The sequence below is a fragment of the Lichenostomus cassidix genome, chromosome 1Aa (genome assembly GCF_008360975.1).
Source record: "Lichenostomus cassidix isolate B80296 chromosome 1Aa, HeHo_3.0, whole genome shotgun sequence".
NCBI classification, from domain to species: Eukaryota; Metazoa; Chordata; class Aves; order Passeriformes; family Meliphagidae; genus Lichenostomus; species Lichenostomus cassidix.
Window position 1 is genome coordinate 43,846,726 of NC_139480.1, and position 25,468 is coordinate 43,872,193.

General features: G+C 36.1%; 1 protein-coding gene across 3 annotated transcripts in view; it reads right to left on the reverse strand.

Annotated features, from left to right (window-relative positions):
- CDK17 (cyclin dependent kinase 17) overlaps window positions 1–25,468 on the reverse strand; it is a 90,864-nt gene that overhangs the window by 12,128 nt on the left and 53,268 nt on the right. For all 3 annotated transcript variants that reach the window (XM_085046938.1, XM_085046927.1, XM_085046934.1), the window contains 4 exons: window positions 20,792–20,925; window positions 4,694–4,819; window positions 719–775; window positions 64–178 (listed from right to left, as the gene is read on the reverse strand). In XM_085046938.1, coding sequence (XP_084903064.1) covers window positions 64–178; window positions 719–775; window positions 4,694–4,819; window positions 20,792–20,925 — 432 coding nt within the window. The remainder of the gene's footprint in view (window positions 1–63; window positions 179–718; window positions 776–4,693; window positions 4,820–20,791; window positions 20,926–25,468) is intronic.

Genomic DNA, 25,468 nt, shown 5'->3' on the forward strand with positions numbered 1-25,468 from the left:
CTTTGGTCAAAAAGAAATCTAGAAGTATCTGAAATTCTAAGAATTAAAAAAAGAAGTTACCACCTTCTCTAATGGCTGTGCATGGTGCTCCCTCTTCATGTTCCAGGCGGATTTCTTTCAGAGCTACCAGATTCTCTGTCAGTTTACTTCTCCCCTTATAAACTGTTGCATAAGTACCCTATAAAATGGAAAAAGAAGAGAACTTTCACAAGCTGTTCCTTCATCAAAACACTAGTTAAATAAGAAAATATAAACTTCTGTCTGAGGATCTAACAGGTTTCACTTTGGATATGACTAGTTTTTATATTATATTCTTTCAACATATGTAGAACCAGGGAAGTATTTTTTAAGCACAAGACTGAACTCACAGAAGCCACAAGGGATGCATATGCTTAACAGTTCTGAAAATTACATGGAAACCTAAATACCACAGAGCTACTAAAGAAGTCAGATCAGGTAGCATTAAGTTCACTAAGTTCACTGCTGGGATCATTTACACTCCTGAAAGTCTCTCTCTAACTACGGATACCTAGCTCGGGTATCTCTACACTATGCTGCAGTTATGTTTCCAAAAGCTACGGACATACTCTTCCACAACCTTAAAGAAAACATGTAACTCCTTTGGATAGCTTCTTGTCTTTATTATATATTTTTAGACAGCAAGAGATTTAAATTTTACATAGGCAATGTCATCATTTCAAAAGAAAGCTATACATACCTCTCCAAGTTTTTCTAACTTGATATAGGTTTCCATTTTTCCAAATCCAATTTCTGACTGCAATGAAAAGAAATGGAAAATTGATCACTAAAACCAAACACTTCATTTATACATCATCTAATGAAAAGGCTAAACTTCATTTCAGAAAATTACCTGACAATACTTGGCTAAACACTGCACAATTCTGGTATTTAAAAAACAAATGAGCATATTATGATATAAATGAATCCCAGCATCCAAGTCCAATCCTCAGCCTGTTGGCCAGTCTATTGTGTATGCTGCAAGGATTGTGAATTGAGTTACACTTGGACCAAAACCTCAGTTTAACCAACCTCCTACTTAAGTCTTCTCCACTCTTCTGATCTGATTACTGGTAATGAGGTTGTTATAGCTCAAAGCACAGAAGTCATCTCAAACTAGTCCATCCCTTCTCTTGCTCAGCATAAACTTATGCTGCTGCTTTTTTTGAACTAACCTTATTTGTTTGCCACGTTCAAGATCTCAGCTCCAAGTTTCTTCACCCATTTTTACCCCTCAATGCCCTTTGGACTAAAACTTTAGCAAGAAAATCCCTGAACATCATTCCTCTGCTAGATTCAGCTTTGTCTCAACAGTTTACATTTCATACCTCGTAACTCCGTATCTTTGTGTATTTTACTTGGATCTATTTATTCACCTTCTCTTTTTCTGTCACCAATTTAGCTCTTCAATGCAAGCCAGAAGGGTGTGCCTGCCTATGTAACACATTTATTTTTCAAGACTATAAAATCATTACTTTTTCCTGTTCAAACCCACTGCTGCTCTCATATTTAACATGGTTATTTCTTACAATTATTTTTGCATAACACCACTGTCAATTACACAAAAGTTATTTATTGTTCTTGTAGTGTAAAGAATGCTGGAAGTAAACATGTAAGCACACAAATTATTAAACCAATTTACATAATTCATATAGCCTGTACCCTGTCAAAACCCAAAATTCACAGGCTTCATGGGGTTATGCTTTACTGACAACTGCACACACACAGCGACAAAAGAGCCAAGTTTTCTCCCTAGCATTGCCCCCTCCTTTCACCTCCAAACATAGCTCTTCCCTGGCTATTTCTTTCCAAGGAACAATCCTTTGACCCTAAGCTGTCTTCATCATCTAGATCCACATGCCACATGTTGATTTGCTCCTAAAAATCTGATGGATATTAAGGATTTCTATTATTTCATGGTAACACAGTGCAACACAAATACTGCTGGCTGTATTAAGATTTGACAAGAATATAATCTGAACGTAAAAAAGCTTTGATCGATACTTAGTTTTCAGAACACATGTATGAAAATACATCTGAAATAAGGGTAAGATCTTGTCTGTAAACATATTTGATATATCTAGGGGAAAAATGGGTGTATAATTACATTAATATAACATTAAGAACAATTGTGCTTTATTAAATTAGTGTTAGAACTGAAATGTTTTAGAACATGTGTAAGGATACTTTGGCAACATGCATTTACCAGCTTGTTGAAGGCAAAGAGTTTATCTCAAAATACAAGCAAAGTGGTATTTGCTACCCTTGTAACTCCAGTGAGATTTTAAACATACCACTGATATAGGTACAATGTTAGCAAAATAAATATTATATTTGCAAAGTGCATTTTGACCTACTTAAACAAACTATCTTGAAGTGAGTACTAGATGGTATTGGAATTAAAAAGACAGGCTGCTTAGTCTAGAGGAGAAACGAAAGAACTCATAGCCATTGGTCTTGCTATAACCAGACAGTCTGGAATTTAAAAGCCTGATTTCTAAGAAACTTTGATGTTTTTCATTAAGATTTATAAACTTGTTATCTTTTAATACAACAAAATAATGCAGTATTTCCAGCATACAGAAGACAGATATTCTTCAAGACCTGCCTTTCAATGTGTTGAAATTTTTGATCACATCTTGGTTCCTTATCCCTCCTATGGAAAACCAAGTTTTACAATCCTCAAACTAAGATCAATTTCATTTTTTCTTCAAAATAATTTTTGAATTGTTTAATCTTTTTCTGCAGTATGCATCTATCTTGATTTACACAGAAACACTGATGCACCATATTAATGGTCTCTTACTTGTAATGACTGTGCATACAATACTGTACATGTATACACAAAATGCAATTACTGTAAAAACTAAATTTTTTCTTGGATTTCAAAGAAAAACACCAGACCTGAAGTGTAACAAGTCTTCACCTGGTACTTTTTATAGCTTTTTTCCTTTGATTTCTATAAAGTCTTGAAAAGAGACATGTCTTTGAAGCAGAACACAATACTAATCTATTGTAATTAAAAGTCTGCTATCAGGCTTTCAGTGACAATTTTAGAATCCTTGGCTTTCTTTTTTTTAAGCTGAGTTTGAAATCATAGCAAATGCATGCCTGCATACCACAGCATTGCTGGCAGGTTTCATTTTGGACTTCTAAGCCCTTTAAGAAATGAAAGCATTTTTAGAAGGCGAAAGAAAATAACCTTGTGACAGGAAGCTCATTCCAGGCACACACCACATTCATTAGAGGGCACTGTTTTTCTGTCAGTCTTCTAGGAGGTAAAGAGGAGATAACTTCAACTGCTCTCAGAGGTCAATGTTAAATGAGCAAGGGGATTTAGATTTACAGGAAAATTCCGCAGCCCCCAAATGCTTAACTCCACTGGAAAGGTTCTACTGAAAAGGTACTTTGCCAGCATCTGAAGACACCTTTGGGGAAGTCTGTTCCTCAGTTCCATGCTACAGCAGCAACTAAGTGGTGAATGAGCTACAAAATTCTGGCACAAGTATTTAAGCCTGATAACATTATCATTACTTCCAGAGCTTCACTCAAGTATGTTCTTATTTTAATATTGTTATTGCAAAAGGTGGCTTGCAGGTAAGAGCCTTATTAGTCCAGCACACTAAATTATTTCTTTCAGGAAAAACATACATGATAAAACTCAGACACTGCTTTGTTATAGACTTCATTAATGATAAATAAAATAAAGATATTTCACAATAAATAAACCCATTTCACTACGTGCAGTTTCCTATTTATTTTTTAGCAAGTAATTAATTCAAGAAAACAACAATGTGCCCTTCATAAACCTATTCAGTTTTTCTCTGTGATGAATTTCTCAACAATGAATTTACTCAGTAAGTCAGAAACAGTCTAGCAATTCTTTAAGAGCTCAATTAACATTAAAGGACACTGATAGATGAAACTATGACTGAAATGCAGCAATTTTGGTAAAAATAAGACAACAATGCTTGTTATTTTTATTACTCCAGGAATGTGAGTATTTTATATGTACAAATATCCAAGTTTCCTAGCACTTATACTCTAATTACAGTATAGGAATCCTTATTTTCTCATCTCTAAGGAAAAGACTTATTTTTTTAAGTAACTCAATAATCTAAAAAGGTAAATGTGAATTTATTCCTTCATTCTTTTAGGAAATCATGTGCTTTAAAAAAGAAAAAAAACCCAACAAACCAAAAAAAAAATACCCAATATTGTATCCAAAGCAATTCTGAGGAAGAATTGTTATCAAATACAAAAAGAACAGCAAGGAGGACCCGCCTTCACATGACGCTGCTTTAGGGCCTTCCTACTAAATCACGAGGGGACCCAGCCTTGACCTAAGACTGTGTGGCCTATTTGCTCAAACAGATCATCCCTGCTCTAAAAAGCAGAAGGATTTAAGCATGTACTTCAGGAGTTGAGTTTAGCCACTGATTTCAACAGGTCAAGACCTTCACTGAGAAATATGACAGGACCAAGTCAGCAGAAGAAAAGTGAAAGAAAGGGTGAAGCTCTTCCCTGGATTTTGACAGGTGCATGACGATGTTCAGGAATAAAAAGTCAAGGTGCAAGCGAGGCTGAAATAGACCTACAGAATACAGGCCTGTGCATGAAATGGATTCTGAAGAGCTGAGAGGCTGGTTGAGGAAGGCAGGAGCATTGCACTCACCAGGGATGCTCGACGAGAACGGCGACTCATGGGCTGATCAAAGGGCGGGCTGTTAATCTGCAGCTTCTCCAGGTAGCCATCGGGTATCCTGATGTCAGCAGGCAGGGACAAGCGCTTGTTCAAATCCTGCAGCAAATGGCAAAAAGGGCCAAGTGTAATTCAGAATCTCCTAAAACACATTGCAACATCTGTAGTGTTACTATTTAAAATGGAAATATTTGTGCAATGAAAAATAATCTCAAAGAAATGGTTTGAAAAACGTGTTCTCTTCTTACAATACCTCAACTTGCTTATATAACAGGTTAAAAAACTCGTGCAACCTCATTACTCTAACAAGAGGAACGAAATAACAAAATGCAATTAATTACATTGTGGATAAATGTATTGAGTTTACTTGAACACTTATACAGACTTGGAATACCAGAAATTGAGAATTCAGAGACTTGAGGATGCATTTCTTTTCATATAGCAATTACTTTAGTGTAACAAAACATCTCCATAATTCAAAATATATCACCCTTTCTCCCTCTCAACTACAAAGAGCTACAAACTTAGTCCATTTTTTCCAGTCTCACAAAACAGAATCACTTCATTATTAGAGGCAACTATTACAAATATTATTATGTTTCTTTTATTTCTAACTCTTTACTACAGGATCTTTCAGAAATGAAAATGCTGTTACATAAAAGCTATTCTCCCTGCATCAGATTCCGTTTTTCCCCAGTAAATTTTTCCTACAACAACACACTATTTTTAATACAAAAGGGAAACAAAATCATTTCATTTTTCACCAAATGGGAGGGGGGAAAGAAGATCTTTTTGGAATGACTGCACATTCTTATTGTTTTTATTTTCAGTTTGGCTTTAATATCAAACATGCCAAAAAACCAAAATATTAAATATTGTCTTAAAATGGCCAGTCACCATCTCACGAGATAAAAGGACAACATAGCCAGACTTACAAAAAATGGGAAGTAATTTCTGAAACAGTGGGAATTGTTTTTCAGTGTAGGTAGTTTATCCAAGTAAAAGAAAGTCATGCTCAACATCAAAGCGTACACTATCTCCCCAGAGATTCTCTCCTGAAGTTAAGAGGACATCTCTGGAAGTACCACCCCACCGTTTTCACAATTTTCTCTAGCACAAGAGGTAAATAACTCTGTATTTCTGCTGGCAGACCTCAGATTTAATCAATACTGACCTGAGGGCAGTAAACCCTTCTTCAAGACACACTTTTCTACCCTACCCATCCCCTCCAGCTGGGCATCCTGAGCTAACCAAAATGTTGGCAGCTACATCCCTGTTTGGTTCCCCTCAGGCCTGACCATGTGCTTCTACTCATGTCTTTGCAGCAGCTTTGAACTATTTAAGCATGCTAAATCATCAAGAAACTATCTCAGGCAAAGTGCATAGCTTCCTGCCAGCTTTGTGCTCCAAACAGGTTCAGTGTAAGGTCAGACAAGCTCACAGCCTGAACGCAGGGCAAGAGAGGCACAGCAGGGCAAGCCCAGGAAGGCAGCAGCCAAATTGGCTTAGGCTGACAAAGAACTGGATCATCAGACTTTTCAAGACTTGAGATCTTGGGGAACAACTTGCTAAGCTTTCAGTGATGAGAATGTGTTTGAACCAGGTATATGCATGACCTGTACCTGTACCTGGAGCAAAAGCTAAGGAAAAAATACCAGTTAAATAAATACTTTGAAAAAACCTACGTAATTCGTTAATTAGTTGAATCTCAGGTAGGACTGAAGTGCTAATATAAATCCCCCAGGATGATTTACATATGCTATTCACTATGGCCACCTGATACAGGCAGGAATTTTTGGAGAAAGGCCAGCAAAGCTCTTATTTCTGGCAGCTGATCCTCCTCTTCTCCTTTTGCTCCTCAAACCTCCTCAGGTACAGAGCACAAAGTTTGTTAGCTTATGCTTTACTGCCCAACATGAGCTTCTCTGCACAACTGGAAATATCAGTGTATATTTTTTATTTGGGGAACAGTTTTTTAATTGTCTTTAAACAAAAAAGTACTGTTCACAGAACATCAGCTTTAACCAACATTTTGAAGCTAAATTAAAAGAAAACAGAAAGTATGGCTCAATTTTGGCATACCTTCTAGTTTATTAATTTATTTTCAACTTGCATATTTCAATTTTTTTATAACACTGGCAATTGTAAAGCTGCCTGTGTGTTTTTTGGGAGAGTGGTGGAACTAATTGTAACAGGACCTAGAAGTATTCCCTAGAGTAAAATGGTATTTTCCACTACAGTATTTTCCTTCTTTTTGCCAGGCTCTGCTAATGCCTCTCTCCTACTGAAGAGAGTTTCAGATTATGAAAAACAATTATTTAGTCCTATAATTTACTGCATTCTTCAGAAAATTCTGGTAGCTATTCACAACAGTTGAGCACAAAGGGAGGCATGCCATGTTGACTTAAAGAAAGCAGCTTTAACATCTCACAGCAGAATAAAACCACGAAACTGCTGGAACAAGACAGGGATGACAGGAAAAGGATCAGCATCAGTGTCTACTTCACCTCCCTAATGTAATCCCAGATCAACACTGGGCCAATATACTGATTTGCTTTCTCTGATGGCACAAGAACAATTTGACAAATACCAAAACAACAGAAACAAAGATCAGTGAGCTGAGTTTTACAATGTAACTTCCTGAACACAGTAGATATCACCATAATCCTACAAACTCTGTGACAAAATAGCTTTCTCGTACTCTTAACTCTCATGGCACAGAAACCTGCTGTAGTGCTGTGCTCTCACAGTCCCACAGTGGCTGCTCAGCAAGTCTGTTTATAGGGATTTTAACAGAATGTTTATAGGGATATTGAAGTTATGGACCTCAACTTAAAGGGCTCATGCAATACTGAGCTGATCATACCCCAAAGCTCTCCATTCATGTTCCCTCCCCTCACAGCACTCATCGTTGGCACAGCCAAAGAGGTGCTTCAAAGTTAGCTCCACAGCCTCCAAGAAGCATTCCCAAGCATATAAGCTGATGGCTATGTAGGTAGGAGGAAGCAAATGCAGCCTTTAGGCTGCAACAGCAATTTGAAATCAATGCCATGAAATGTGTAGTGCCTGCCATCAGTAAACACACACCTTTCAGATGGAGGGCAAGGAAAACAAAGCAAGTCTAAGATTCTATGAAGAATCCATTACTTTGAAGCTCAGCTACCATAGAAACTGGAGGTAACAATATCTTAGGTACAGCAAATGTGATAATGGGAGGTAGATGCAATTCTATTACAGAATTCCTATTCCTTCATTCTCAAAACCTCTGCCTATGCCATTTTTGCAATAGGCAACTGCAAAAGACCTCATGACTTTGTACTTTGGAGATTAATGTGACATCCTCAGTTCTAAACCAAGCTTAAGTTGTAAACTTACATTTAGTGCTCCACAGTAGTAGCACAGTTTGAACGTAAGTACTTACTGCTGCAAAGGCCAGTATCTGTTCCAATTTGGGTAAAACCCCACAAACAATAGTCTACTTTTACCATAAAACAACAACTCTCATCCTCACCTGCAATGTCTTTCTTTAAAAAAACCCCTGAACAACACACCAAAACCCAAAGGGAAAAGTAGGCTTTCTTTTCAGAATTGCAATACCTGATGTTAGAAAAAATTTCTTTCCTTACATTTGTAATACAATAGACATACATGAAAGGAATCACTGTTTTTTATCTCTCATTAAAAAAAAAAAAAGTATAAAGTGCTGAAAGCCTAAATTTTTGCCACATTGTAAATACTATCAAAACAGTATCTATTCTCCTTAACTTTCTTGAGCTGAAGAAAGGTTCTTTTCTGTGAAAAAACCCACGACTTCATAGAAACTGCAGCAGTTACTTTATATATTTTTCCTCCTAACGATTTACACTACACTACACTTCCAATACTCATGTGGATATGTGGCTATGTTAGAATGCCAACCAAGCCAACACTTCCTTTTAAAAACCATATTTAAAATTGTTACCTAACAGACGGAAACCTTTTATGATACCAATATCTGAAAGATCACAGAATTATATGTAAGAAGTCTTCTTTGTATTACAATTATCCTTTATCCTAACCTAAAATAGACAAAATTAAAGAAAGTAATTTGGACTACAAACCCAAATATCTGAAGAAGGAAATTATTATGTTTTGTTTGTCAATACCACCTTAATTCCTGCCAGTTTTTGCAATAATTGAAGCAACCACCTCTTGAGAAAAGCAAGCAATTATAATTAAATGCTATACAGTAACATGAAAGCAAATTCATTAGATGTGCATGAGAGGAATACACAGAGAGCTTCCTAGTGGCTAAACAGAAAAGCTGGAAACTAAAATACATCAGTCTGACAGTTGAAAAACCCAGGTAATTTAACTGAGATAATGTTAAAAAAAAAAAGCAAGAACCCTACCACACAGCTATTTCTGGTGTGACACCAGGCTGGAGAGCCAGCAACAGTAGAAACAGACAGTTTTAAGAATTACTAATTGTCCTAAATCTCCATGGAATTCTGTGAAGCAATGAGAGACTTTCTGGACAGAGGACTTTGTTCACGCTTATTTCAATGAGCAACTGAATATAACGACCTGTTAGCTTTTCTCATAAAAAAGAAAAAATGAAACTACTTAAACCAAGGTACAAAATATCTTGTTACAATGCTGTTTGAAGAAGTAGTAAGGAAGCATGTAAAATTAATGGCAGGACTGAATTGAGACTGTCAACACTACAGTGTTAAATGTCCTGTTTAACCCTAATTTTGCATCCCTTTATAAATCTTCTAAATTTTTAGAGGCAGTAAATTAGAGTAACTCCCTATGTTACTTTATATATCCTTTTAAAACGTAACAGGTGTGATAAGTGGCGTACACAGACCCTCAACTATGCAGAGGCAATCTGGGTACATTCCTTTATATCTCTTAAGAGGCAAGGCTTTACTGGAATGCAAAACCTTAGCTTTTAGGGGCAACGAAGTACTTCAGGTAAAACAAACAATCTCTTAGGAAATTGAAACTATATTATTTTCTTGTATATCACTTAAGATTTATTTTTCCAAATCGGGTCTAATTTATGAAAAAGCTTTTATCAATTCATAGCATTTTCTAGTTCATTCTTTTATAGCTATCTTTAGGGTCAACTTGCAACAAAATACATCAGTGTTCAATAAATGTGGTACTGTAAATGCTCAAATGCCTGCGGTTCCACTGTATGTTACTTAATTAGCTACTTTTTGATCCAGTTCCAGACTATACTCTGGAGAACATACTCAGGCACCATTTGATTTCTTAGGGGAACCAAAATGCTTGTGGCATTTTCCTCATCCTTCTGTAACTTAAAAACACATTTTCTATCCTCATATACAATGCTTATTCTCAGTTTTGCTTTACTACTGGTATTACTGGCAGAAAAATGCAATCTGTTTTTATTATCTGTCTGAAATGAGATTCACATTTGTCCTACTCTGCTTCATGGCAGATAAACATGTAAGCACTTGTGACACTAATACCACTTTGTTTTCTGGGGAGATAAACTACCCTAACTTGTGTTTATATTTATTTCTAATGCCAGCGACAGCAAATGCTCCAAGAAGAGTTACATTTCCTCCAGCCTCTTCTTTCATCTGGCTTACATCCAACTGTGTTGCTGTAACTTGATGTGGAAGCTCTGTCTACCACCGACTACTTACACTTGGACACAAGAAAAAGAGGCAGGAATTCCAACTTAAATTCCGCAGGTCCTGTGAGCTGAGGAACTTGACATTTTAAGTAAACAAACCTGTCTTCTAAATTAAAAACAAACAAACAAAAAACAACCCCCCGCTAGTTTTTCACACATATATGTAAACCCCAAAAGTCCTAACTCTTTTTATTTCTTTCCATCTGGTCCCTTCTGGATGGCCTAAAATACTGTTGAAAATACCAGCTTCTTGACTTGTCAGCCACAGTAAACAATTCACAAGACTTTAATACTAGAATTTTGTTACCACATTCTGTTTTTCACCTCTGACTCTCAACTTTTTCCTTAGCTACCTATTCTTTTCTCCTATTCTTCGTAATACAAACTTAGCAGCTATTCACCTTTATAATTGCCTGACTTGAGTCATTTAATATTCTTTTGTGCCATATTGTGGCACTTTTCAGAAAGTCTCATTCCTGGCCAACAGGCAATTTTCACTTCTCTTAAACCCTGTCAAAAAAAGTCCATTGTTTTGCAGAATGAACCTGTTTTTATTGGTGAAAAGAACACTGTCAACGTTTTTCACTTCAAATCAGGTATTTCAACAAAAAAACTTCCGGATTTCTTTAATTTTCTTTTTTTTTTTGCCAAGAAGCACTACACCTTTCAGTTAATATCACTGAAGTGAAATAAAGATGATTCTAACTCAGGATACAGAATGTTTGAACTCTACATGTTAAAACTGCTCTAAAAAGAAACAATTTGAAACTTCCACATTTCTTAGCCAGTCTTCTGATGACTCAGTCATTATGTCTTTGACTCACATAGCACATTTAGACAATAAACACCAGTATTTTCGACAAAACAGAAAAACCACCATTAAACATGAAAAATACATCACCAGAAAATTGCCTCAGAGAAATATTTGTTGAGGTCTTCCAGAGTCAAATTTTTATTACACTACAAAATCAAAACAGAACGAATGAGACGACTTTTATTTTCATCCTGTAACAAATCTGCCAATTTGCAGAGTTCTTCCTTCTTGCTCCACTAGCAAGTCTCTTGTACCTACTGGGCTACAAATGCTGCTGATCTTTGAACTGATAGGCCATTTCAGGCTGCTACCACACTCACAACTGCAACTGCAGCAAGAGAAGGAAGATTCGTGCCTCTTGTCAGAAAAACTAGAAGGATAAACCCTGATAACATCTGCCTCAGTTCACTCTTACTGAATGTTTCATTTAGCAAACCTAACAGCTGAGTATCTCCAAACCCAGTATTTCACTGCCTGTGGCCAGATGTTCCCATTGCTTCTGGAGGAAAACAGGCTGGGTGTAACAAAATCTGCTAACTACCCCTTCCAAACAAAGGAAATAATTATCTACTGATCCAAGGTGAGGAACCAAGGGGACTAGGAAGCTGTCTGTGTCAGTGGATGACACAAACTATAGTGCCAAGCTACATCATTATATACCAATCCTTACTGCCCTGACTCTCTGGTTTATTGGTGAGTTACATTTCCAGACCAAACATTATTTGAGGTATTTACTTACTATATGGCAGCAGGCAACTCACTGGTCACCCCTCCCTTAAATTTTAGTTTAAGGGTTGATTTTGCTAAATTCCATCTATAAAATTCTGTTACAGGCTCACAAAGAAAAAGGAATTGTTCTTCTAAGTCTACAGACATCAGTCTGACAGCCCAAACAATCCACTGTGGATCAAATGAAAATGCTCTCTTGTGTAAGCAGTGGTCTGAATCAGCCTTCTCACCAGTTTTAGTGAACACCAGTGAGACATGTCAGCTGCAACCACAGGCTGTTCACTAGCAAGTCACTGTGCTTTTGTTCACTGGAGAATGCTTAATGACATCTAAAATGCTGCATCACATAACCCTCTATGCAACACAGTTCAACTAAATGACATGCTTACTGTAAAAAAAAAAAAAAAACCCAAAGCAACCAAAATTTTATGCTATTCTTTCCTAGCATGTTTTAACTGAGAATGTGTATTATGTGCTACCTCACAACACACAATGCAAACACATTGATTTTAAGATATTAGCTTGTACCAGTGAGAATTTAAACATTCGCATATAAAGCTTTTAAGCATGCACTTACTGCATGATTTTAGTATCAGATATCATGTGGAGTTTTTTCTGAAAGTTGTCTTATCAAATTTCATTGCATTTTTGTCAAATGACAGCCCAGCTGAAGCCAACTGGATCCTCTACAGAATTATGACATACAGCAAGACTGCTAGAGGCAAAAGTAAATAGAAAAAAACCTCCAAAAAACTCAAAGCAGAGAATGTATTTGTAAAAACCTGTGTTATTTGGTCGAACTCTCCAAGGTCTTGAAGAAAAATACCAGCATACACATCCACCAAAAGAAACCTACAGCATCCTTGCAGCACACTGCTTTAACACCTTTATAAATAGTCTTCAATTACCGTAACCAAAAAGACTATTTTAACAGTTGCGATGAGTTATCTATACCAGTTTTCCTTATATGTATATAAACCCATCATCATTCCCCCACACAACTGACAGGTTTAGCTATAATTTCATTATGATGCATGAAGTGCATTTTTTCCTATATTCAGCAGCGTGATTTATATCTGAATATCCATTTTTCCTTTATATGTCAGTGTTGTTATTGCTACTATTTTACTGAAAACATTAAATCACAATTAATCAATCACTATTCTGTTCAAATTTGAGGAAAGAGTCATCACAGAATCTTCCATTAGCAGCAATAATGAAAATATAATCCTAATATCCATCTACAAAGGCTTGCTGCTACATCTCACACTATCAATCCACGCTGGTTTTCAGCCAGTCTGTTGAAATGCAATACAATTTATGAAAGCAACAATTTTGAGTACTGAATCAAGTGGCTTTTTACATTTGAGACAGAATTAACCCAAAATATGGAATTCATTAATCAATTAAATCAAAAGGTTTTTTTCCAATATGCTAATGAAGTACACAAAGCACTTTCAGGGATTTTATAATGAGATTCAGTCCACAGGCTATTTCAGACTCAGAAGAAATACCACTGACCACAGACAATGCATGTTCTCTGCCTCCTCCCCAACACAAACATCTTTTGTCAGATTTGATTTTGACATGCCAGGAAAAGACAAGGAGCCAAGTGTAATCAGTGAAATATTATTACTATGAATTCTAGGGTTAAATCTCTGTTTTGGGGCTAGGTGTCACATTTTCCTAGCACATCTACTATCATCAATCAAAAAAGCAAGGACTTCACTGCCAGTAGCTGAGGAAAGTTATTGCCAATACCTACAGTAGCTATGACTCTCAAACAAAAGTATAAAATAAAAATGAATAATACAAAAATTAAAAGCATAGAAACCAGAATTGCAAGCAGATACCTTTGTTTTATTTACTTCAGCACCATGAAAACTTACGAAATGTGCTAAGCATCTTCTCAGTAATATTTGCAACAATGAGTACTTTTGAAGGCACAAAATTACAAGTACAGGTGAATAGGTTTTTTTAAGCAGGCAAAAATATGAATTCTCAATACTTTCTTTTTCAAGATACTTTCAGTGAGAATTTCCATTTCATGAATATGCTGCTTAGGCTACCAACTAGCCAAATAAAAACTGCTCTTACACTCTTTTTTTTTTTAACACACAGTTTTTGTATTTACTTCATATCTTCTATTAGTTTTAAAAATAAAGACTTAAACTGTCTAGCATAAACACAGTATTCACAAACTGCATTTCAGGAGCTTCTATTCACAGCCAATGAAAGCAAACCAAAACAAATACTTGTGTCATAAAACCAGTTTTGAAAAATCTGATAAGTGAGAAATGAAAGTAAAATGTGAGATTAACTTTCCTTTCAGCAAGTATATAAATACACAGGGAATTTGTGACAGATTATGCCAGAAACACTTGAAAATTATTCTTCTGGGTTTTTTTTTTTTTAATGTTATTACGTTATTGCATCAGAAAGCTAGTAAGGAAGTGAACTTAGAGAATGTAAGGAAGAATATGAAGAACAATAATAACAACCATATGAAGATCATGCCTGATTTTGTCTCCCTGCTGAATTACCACCTATCAAGATATCACTCTGTAGCATTAGCCTCAACAAAACCCTGCTAAATTCAGTGTCTATGGCTGTTTGACTCAGTGGAAGGTGCTGGGCAGGAACAAAAGCTAATAAAGCAAGCTCTGCCTCATTTACTACTACACCATCCTTAAACAAGGATTTCTGTATGTTTTCATCAGTTTCTGTAACACACTAGTAAGAGAAACTGCCCTGAAAGAAAAAAGGTACCATAAGTTAACCAGCTTGTAAGAAAAATGAGGCAAAGAGGAAGGAAAAAATAGCATGAGAAACAGAACATACCACTGCAAAAATGCAAACTCGGGACCTTTGAAACAGTTCTGTGTAACATTAATTACTAACGCTAGCACTTACACCATCAACAACGCTTCAAGTACCAAAACGGAGGTCCCATGAAAAAACTGGCTAATTCGAAATAAACCAACTTCTTGAACGTAACATGGGCAACCTGATCTTCCTGGACAGAAGGGTGGCTGGAGTACAGGGTATGAAACTGCATCCAATTACTGACTTCTCATCTGATGCATTTCTGTGATTACTAGAGATCTGTTTTATAGATGGCTAAACACATCCAATGTTACACTAGACTACTCCTAAATGGAACATGAAAATCATGAAAACACAATCATGAAAACACAAAACCAAAAAAGCATATATTCCATCCTTATAGAAAGAAAATTTCCTAGTGCAGTAACTTTTCTAAATGAGCATTTGCAAGTGGAATGCAAGAACCTTAGCACCAGAGTGACAAAGGCTCCTAACAGAAGGGCAAAAAAAGTGTTTATTGCTGACAACAAAGGCAGTTACCCTTTAAAGAGTCTAGTAAAGTTAAAGTCATCTGTTACCTAAGCTGAAATTCTTTTTCTTATTGCAGTGTCAGTTTTCTTTTGCAGAAGAAATGAAAGTCTGCCAATCAAATAGATCAAAAGAAGGTCCATCAGTTTAATCAAAACCATACTAGTAATTTAGAACACGCACTTGGGTTTTTAGAAAAGGGATTTTGAAATCACCAAGCCTCATGGAAATATGAAAGTGAGAGTTTATAAAAATTATAATTTTCTAGTGCAGCCTTGAAAAAGGTTGAGAAAAATGAGCCAAGCACGACTGAATGGAGACAGTAGAGTGATCACTGAAAATCAAAGTCTTGATTGTATTTAGCTTCAATTTTTTTTCTGTCTAGTATTGAAATCTTCTGGTAGGTGATCGTGTACTTGATTCACAGAAGAGACAATCAGAAAAAAAAGCTATTGCTTTCTCAGGAGTTGGAGAGAAGCAAATTAGACAACACCCAGTAAATAAGGCATAGAGAGTTCTGCAACTGCCAAGCACAGATGGAAGGGGGAAGGAAGAAACTTTGCTCAGAGAAGGCCCCATGTAGTAATGCCTGCTTGGTCTACAAGGAAGCCTCCTGAATTGCAAGACAGCCTGAGCTTTCAACCCTACACAGCCTGGATAAAGTGGCTTCCTGCTTCCAAAACTAATGGCAGAGGAAAATACTGTACTGCCCCCAACCAAAAGCCTGGGTCAGTACTGCATCCAGTCAGCTGTTCAAGCATTTAAACAATTGAAGGGAGCTGAGAGTGCCCTATCTGCACAGGAAAATGGGAACCTACGAACCACATTCTAATCAGAAGCCTATGACCAAGTTCTTAACACCAGTTACAACATCAATAATTTTGTGGATTTTTCTTAGAAGGTACACTTGCACAGCTGGACCAACAGCACGTTAAGTTGCTCAGGCTGTGCCAAGACCCCAGAAGCAGTTACAGCCTTGGTGAAGAGTGAAGCTCACAAGAAACTTATTTCTTATCTATATTCTTGGTTTTGGAAGGTCACCAGGACAACACACACCTGGCCTCCAGCATCAATTCATAGCCTTTGTATTTCTTTCTGTTCAGCTACAAGTACTAACCCTGCAGCTAATCCTCCCAGGGGAGAATCATACCCTATAGCAGTGTGGAAGGAGCAGTCTGATCTGGAACACACTTCTGTCACTAATGTGACAGTCGGATGGATAAGAACTGTTTCTCAGGATAAAATATCTGGGAAACAGGCTGGTGAACAGTGGGTTATGGCCCTCTGCCAGTTCACATGCTAAGATGGCTAACAGACCCTGGACTTCTGGGAAAGGGAAACAGATGTTTCAATTTGCACAGACTGTTTCTCCTTATTTTTTATCCACCACAGCTCTTAATGATGCACTCACTACACAGTGCATGGGCACGTACCCCCCAGTGAACATTTACAGCTTGTAACATGAATTTATATTAATGCATTACTGTCCATGCCTTCTTTTCCAGCAGAATCAAACTGAAAATGTTTTAAGCTATAGCTCTATGGTCTGGAGAAGTGTTTCTCATTGCATGATGAAAGCACCTACACTTAAAATAGAGATATATGCGTAGACATTCTTAAGCTGTTTTGCTTCTGACACTTGAAAAAATTATTCCATTCGTTTTGATAAACAATTTTACTGATTTGTTGCAATAATCTTTAATAGTAGCATGAGAACAGAAGACATTTTAATTAAAACCTAACAGCTGTTTGAAGCCAAACTCATCACACAATAGATGCTCACACCTACTGTCAGCATGGTTACTGTCTGAATGAGGGGAAGGAAGGAGAAAGAAAAAGCAACTGCTTTACTGACAATTTGTAGCCTGTGGATTACAGGCAAAATAAACTTAATCTAGGCAACACAATGAGATTCTAGTATTTTCTCTTTGTTTTCTAAGCACATGATAACAAGGAACAATCATTAAAAAAAAAAATCTAGAACCACAACTGCAGCGTTGTCAAATTCAGAAGCAAAAGCATTATCATCTCCCTGTCACGCTGGCCTAAATTATAAGGCATGGGGGAATTAGGGGGGGCAAAGGGGGGTGTGGATATGACAGACTGAAAGCTGGTGTCTCCATGGCTGCTGTGTGGACGGGAAGTTTCCACCCCAGCAGACTTTTCACCACAGAGCAGGATTCTTTCTCATTGCACTTCACCACTTCACACCTAAAATGCTTCGTTATTTAGGTTACATTGCAGTATGATGATTTCCTATCTAAAGCAGGGCAATTTAAGGTTATGAAATTTCAGCTTTCTATTGCTATGGAGATTCTGCTGCAACAAACACCATTTCTCTCTCCACTATTTCATATTTCTTTATCTTCCAGGATATCTCTATATGAAAATTTTAGAACTATTAAGTTTTATTTCCCAACAGAATCTTTCATTTATTCTGCAGCAGAGAATATGTCTGCTCTTTGAGAACATTTTATTTGTAGCTCTGCATTATTTAACTGCACTGGGGATGGGCAAAAAAAAATCAGAATGCTTATTCTAATGGACAAAATATGCCAGAAATATGAATACTCGGTTTTGCTTATTAGCACTTTGAGTACAGTATGCATGCTTTCAGCAAGCATTTTAAAAAAGCCTGGTTAGGTTGCTAACTTTCAGAATCCTAGAGCAAGTTCAAGCTGAGTGTGAAAAATTTGGTTATTTACACAAAATTCCTGTAAGTAAAAATGACTGTTTCAAGGCTTCAGCTTTACCTGATTAATTACCTTCAAAACAAATTAGGACTTCTGTCAATTCAGCAGAGAAAACCAAACATACATACCCAAGAAATGATGCACAAAACCATCATAAATACAGCAAACATTGGTCAAACTAAACACAAGAAAGGACACAGCCACAGTGTGACAGGCACATTCATCTTAGCAAAGAGGAACAAGGAATATTGCGTTATCAGTTTTATCCAACTGTGTATATTTAATGAAATACATTCTATAATGCATTTCAACTGGGACTAATGACTTCAGCAGACTACAGCAAAACCATACTGTCACACACACACTAATTTACTCCAACATGTGATGTATAGCATACAGCTATAACTCCTCCTAAATGGCTATAAAGGGAGTATGTCTTCAGGCTATCCAGTGTCTACAGACAACAGATCCCATCTAGCCATCAAAATTATACTGGAATAATAGAAACTTACGTCACAACAAAGATTGTTTCTTTCTCTTTATATAACCACATTGCTACTACTGAATCAGTGAGCTCCATGACACAAATCACACAAGGCATACAGGCACAACTTTTTAAAAGCAAAAACCTTGCTTTGGTTCCCTCAAAGGCCAAGAAAGCAAGTGATCCCATTCCACAAAGAGCAAAATGAGTAAAACTGGGTCTTCTATGGACTTGTATCTTGCAACTCAACTACTATGCAGATATTGTGGTTTTTACTAGCAGTGGAAACATTAGCAATGTCTCCCACTGCAGAGCTTTTTCCACAGAAATTAACAGAAAATTAGAATCAGAGATTTCTAGCCATCTGTCAAAACTGATAGAAAATGACCCATGGGATAAATAGAAGGAAGAAAAGACAAGCAGACAATACAATCACTTAAAGCCTTCTCACTCAGGAGATGAGAAAGTTGAAATTAGAAGGGTATTTTAACCAAAGCTACAAGATTGTTGTATTTTTCTCCCTCTTGAATGAATGAACAGGTACAAGTCCCACCTACTGTGGTACAAAGCACTTCTAAGAAGCAAACTTAAGTCCACCAAAACCACATTTCATTGACAGCATTCTTAAAATTCAGAATTGTGACTGATTGCAGACATCAGCATGAAAGCTTACAGGAAAAGTCACCATATCACCATGTAAATACGATGGTGATCTGAAGGAAACATTACAATTCTCATAGAATATATATGAATAACTGCCAAAAAAAAAATTGTGCTCTCATTGACTGAGCCAGTCAATGAAGAAATAAGGTTAATTTCAGCAGTCAGAAGCAAGCATTTGGAATGCAGAAGAAAATGAGAAAATTACCATTGCATAACAAAACTTAAAAGTTTCCCAAAGCCTCGTAAACAGTTATATTAGAATTGTTTTACAATTAAAGAGGCCAATGAAAAGATGCTTTTATTTGAAAAAAAAGCCTTATGAAAAATACATATGAATTTCCTGAACTTTACTATTCCTGAGTTCTTCAGTAATTTCTTTTGGAATTCTTGAATTCCAATACGAAAGAGAGGTTCTTAGCCCTCTCTGGAAGACTTGACAGATTTCCATTTCAGTTTCTTAATTTCATTATGCATCATTAATTTCTTCATTTCTTTCTTGTTCTAAATGCACATTGCAAAATGTCGAGGAAACAGACAATGAACAAAAAGTAAATAATCCTTTAAAATAATTTCCTTGATTTTTAGCTTCTCCAGCATACACTTTGATAAGCAACTTTTCACAGTGACTTTTTTCCTTGAATATCCTGCATAAACCAGTAGACCCTTTGTTCTACCAAGTCAACTTCAGCAAGCAAAATTGGGAGAACGAAGTTTTTAGATCAAACCTGAGATTAACATATAAAATTAACAATTTAAAGACAAAACCTCCCAGGTGCAAGAGACTATATAAATAATAAATACAGCTAATTCACACATTCTTGAAATCATATCTGCACTACATGCTTGGAGTCTTAGAATTCCAAGCATAACAGAATGCCTCACAAATAAAAAAAATTTGGCATATACACCCTACTGTAACTTATACAAATCCGTTTCCCAATTCAGTATTTTATATGAGGCTTGAATGAAGAATCAAAATCTTACACCTTTGCATATTGCTATATATACCACAAAGCAGCAACTACAAAATTCTACACGCTTCTGTAACAAAGAGATCATTGTAACTTTTATACACTCTAGAAAAAGGGAAGCGTTCTGTTTTAGTTCACCAAGGGAAACGACAACAAAGCAAGCACAAGGGTGGCTAGTATTCATAATGAGACTCATAAATAAAGGAAATTATGTGCACAGTTATTCATAAGGTACTTTTCCTCCTTTTGTTTACCATCCTGTAAAGTTCCGTTCACAAAAAAAACAGGAAGAGAGGAAAAGGCTGAAGCAGTCAGGACCATCGCTGCTGTAGCATTAGTTTTGCAAAGACCAGAAAACAGTGTTAAGTAAAAAATGTCAAAACCATTTATCTTCTTGAATACAATCAGTGACTTGCATACAGTGTGACAGAAAGCTATTCAAATGCTACACATAAGAATTTCCTCTCAAAAATTTAAGTTTCAAAACTTTAGATTTTCAAAATTAACAGCTCACAAACAGTGCAAGATAATCATCATTCGTGTGACAAATGGAGAAAAAATTAAATAGTATTAAAATGCACTCTCCACAAAATATATGTCAAAACATTAGGTTACAGTTAATTGAGAAGACAACCAGTTACAACAAACAATTAAAGCAACCCCGAACTCTCTTGTCAGTTTAAATAATCCTTGTATGAAAAGTGATTTACCTCCATTGAGATTCGCCTGTGTATCCGGTTTCTGAGGCAAACACCTGTGGGAGACTGAACTTCATCAGATGACGTTCCAGAAGCTTGGTCACTTTCCCCATCCGACCCCATTTTCAAATTTTCATGAACAATATCTTAAAAATAATCCAAAGAAATGAAAGTAGTTAAACAGCAATGCATTAAACAGCTCTTTTGTACAGACGGAAAAGACTTGAATCACTGCTGTGCATTTAGTTAAATGGCAGAGTCAAAGACTCATCACAGCCATGGCAGTCTTGATAAATACTTTATATGGCTCAGTAATAACCAGAAAATTAACAGGATTACTTCCTAGGAATTTTATGCAAATTTACTTGAACTTCAGCAGAACTCAGTTTTCCAAAACAAAAGACAGACATTCCAATTTCAATTTTAATTCCCAAAAGCCACCTTTCCCTCCCATTTTCAGTTCCTAAAATCCCTCAGTACCATTTCTCTTTTAGCTGCTCTTGGATATATAAAATTACTGAGAATAATTAACATTTTCAAATTAGACTACCTTATGCTAGTAACCTAAATGGATCTTCAGAATCTGAGAGATATAGTATTATTTTCAGAAATTACAAATACAGAAACTTCAGATAAAAGCCCTCTGGCATCCATGTCTGAAGTCATGGGATGTATTATAACAATCTAAATCAAGACCCACAATGTACAAGCGCATTCATTGCAAGAACTGACTTTTAAGAGCTATTAAGTAAAATTTGTGATCTCATGGAGGAAGTTACATAACAGACTGCTTGAGTTATGTGATGTTTCAGGATCTTCATGTCAACCGAAATTGGTAATTTTTAAACAATCCTTGAGATCCATCCACATAAAAGTTTATGTATATTATGTATATATAATATATATACATTTATTAAAATATATACAATATAGTAAAATATGCATTGCTTTTAAGCACCAAAGAATTTTTCAGACTCTGAATACAAATACTGTAGTGAACAAGAGAAAATCAAGGTGGTGTCATTAAGAGCATGAAGAGCCAAAAGATTTGCAAAAGGACACATGGGAAATTGGTCATACAAGCAATTCACTATGAGTAATGCTCCATCATCACCTCTGAAATACCTGAACTCCAAAATTACTCTTGAAATTAAATACTTATACATATAAAGTAGGTGACTCAAAAGACACCAGTTTCCCTGCTGTCTCCCAATCCTTGTCAGTAATCATTATCTTGTACAAGCTGTAAGGGAATCTGAGGAACAAATAAAAATCTCAGAACTCTATCCCTAAAAAATGCTAATATTAGCAAAACACACAGATCAATTCAGCCTTACCACCAACACACTTGAAAGTATTTAACATTTGCAAAGCATTCAACTTTTTGAACACGACTGCTTCAGCAGCTTAAGAAAAAACCAAAACCAAGAGAGAAACTGCAAGTTTCACCACCATCAACAAGCAATAAAGCTGGATTTTCTGGGGTAAAAAAAAAGCCATTAGGCCAATGTTTTGTTATCTGCACATCTTCTAAAATATTTGTCTAACTGGGCTCACATACAATCATGCAGACTTCAAAGGAAAAGATTCTTCCTCAATACAAATAGTTTCCTTTTATGGAAAACAAAATGGATATAAAAAGAAAGATTAACTTGTAAGCTATTAGCAATGCATATTTTAAGTCTAAGTACTGTAATTAAACACACAAACTGAGCACGTATCTAATGCACAAAGCAAAATTTTCAGCAGTGATATGGTTTTATAGGGGATTTCTATTTCAAATCCACACTGAATCAGAGTTTTCCCTGCATGTCATGCTCAGACTTGGACTAAACAAAAAAATAAATTAACCTGCACTCCTTATGTAATAAGCGATCTTCTGACTTCAAATAAGGTAAATGCTCATGAGTGCTTCTAAGGGCATGGCAGTTTGAACCACTGGAAAAGATTTTCAGAAAGTGGTTCCTAAAGATCAGCCTTAGCTTTAAAGCTAAGCAGAAAAAAATGTGACTCTCTTTTAGCAAGTCTCTAAGAAATCTCCCTTATTCTCTGTAGTGCCTTGACAGCTGTCTTTTTAAAAATCTCTAACAAACCATGGAAAATTACTTCTAGTAATATAAAATCATTACTAAAAACACTACTTGCAGCAAAGCTGTTATGCCAGTGCTGTTATATCTGGTAAATAGCACATTCACCACATCGCTTCTTTAATAAAGAAAATAAAGGTTCTCTTTTAAAATACTTTTCCAAGAGTTCACGTAATCCATTTTAGCAATTACAGCACTTGAGATTCTGTTAGTAAAATGAAATGGAACAGCTACTGACAACTGTTCCCCAGTCTGTTTACCCTCATGTTAGAACAAGCCCATCGGTTGGGCCCCGAAGTCTATTTTCTTTGTGGAAGCCAGGCAAGGGATAGTTATCTCAGCAATCTCGCAAAATAAAAACTGACAAAATTAAAGAAGCACTGCATTTTAAGTCATGAAGCAATTATGTAATTTCTTTTAAAGAGACTGATACTTAATAAAGTAAGGATGGGACTGATACTGTCATACTTTTCACATTGAATTCACAAAAGTATTTGCATTATGAAATCCCTAGTAAAAAAAAAAAACCAGTTTGAAATGTAATGCTCAGAACCACACAGAGCACCCTAGCTGACAAAGATAATTCTTCTACTGAGAAGATCACCTATGTAATAAAACACAACTAAGGACTATTTGAAGAACTAGTAACACAAACCCATATATTTGGGGCAGATAATGTAGCTGCAAGGAGATTCTGCTCTTTATAAATCAGGAATGCAAAGACAAAGAGAGTCTGTACCACTCACGTCTAAAAATGCAGTATTTCAGATTTATGTAAGATGATGATTTGAATACTGCTGTGATATGATTAATTCTGGTAAGTCTGGATAAGCTACATACCCAGAACCAAGAGGGTTTAAGCAGGATACTGGCTGTAGCAACCAAAAGTGCATCATTAAGCACATGCATTTCCAATGGGCTAAATAGCCAACTGCTCCTATCTATAAGGGTTTGCAGATGTTTTAATTATTTTCTAAACAGACATAATTTTAAGCCTTTTAAAAATAACTTGACTGTGTTATCATCTAATATAAATGAATTCTTTTATTTGATTCAATTAAAAAGGCATTAGTAGAGCCTTATGTTCATTATTTTAATAGCATAAAGCCCAGACTAAGGCATTAACCCAGACATTGTAATCATTTTTACACAGGTGCACGATGATACTTGATCAAGCAATGATGAAAACCATGCAAATATTTCCTTAATTTCTCTAAGCTTTTCTATAGACAAGTTTACCTGCATCAAAGCTTGCTTACATAGTCTTCAGAGGTTTTAATATTCAATAATGTACTGAATTGCTTTCACTGCAATACTCAAGCCATTCTCTTACATACATGTTTATTTTAATGTACTCTACATATCTTGTTAAATATCCAGAATGGCAATGGAACAAAAAGCTGTAGACGACTGCAATATATCAGGGAAACTACAGAAGTACATTTAAAGGAGAAGGCTGTCCTCATTTCATCTGCAAGGAATGCACCACAAAAGAAATTAATACAGGGAACCTACAGGGAAGCAAATGAGAACTCCTCCAAGTGAGCCATAATCAAAGCCACCAATCAGTCAGTACCGAGTCAGATTGCATGATCTTTCCACCTTATTTCAAATTATTACCAAAAAATCATGTGACTTGCATAATGGATTTCTTCCAAGCTGCACTTTCCCAAAGCTTACTTTTCTATGAAGTGACTACACTGTACAACTAGCTTCCCTGATAGCATAATTCAAATTGAAGAAGGCCACAGTGAGAAATTGCTGTTGCCACTACTGAACTATGAAAGCTGTATGGAAATATCATTCCTTTCAAGTAATATTTATGTCAATGAAACAAAACTTCTCCATAACTACACCAACACGATCGGCTTCTGTTAACTCTGCACATTCCAGCTGCCTCTCCAGAGGGGCCATTAATATAAATACAAATGGCACAAGGACAATCAGATTCGTTCTGCATTCAGCCAGGTCAGGTCCATAAAACGTTTATTAGCTCTGGCTTCATCATGGACTGCAGCAGTTAAATGTTTCCAGAGGTACAAGACTATAGAAGCAGTACAGATACAAGTGAACTACAAAAAATCCCCCAGCCAGATCCTCATTCAGTAATTTCCCAATTTGTCATGAGAATAATCTTTGTTATTTAAAATTATCCTGACAACTGAATACTAAAAAAAAAAAGACAAATTCTAAACAAAGGCACAGTTCAAACGTTTTTCCTTTACACGGCATTTTACAAAACATAAAGCTAACAGAGAGTTTCCAAGTAGAATTTATTTTTAAAGTATTTTGAGACTTTACATGTTACCACAACTGCACAAACTCAAGTTCAGTGCTCAAAATGCAAACAAAACTCCAAAACCCTCCTGGGCTTCTCCATCAATTTTTATATTGATAATCTCATTCAAACACAGACATCATGAAGATGCACTTGTGGCAGGTCTCAGTTTAATCTGGTTTTATCCAAATAACCATCTTTTGCATGCCATGATTTTGTGGTATTTCAAGGCTATCTCCCTGACACCATTTTTCTACCTATGAAATAGAGAAAAATCTGTAAAGAAAAGAGGGTGGATGAAGAAAGCAAAGAAAACAAAAGTCG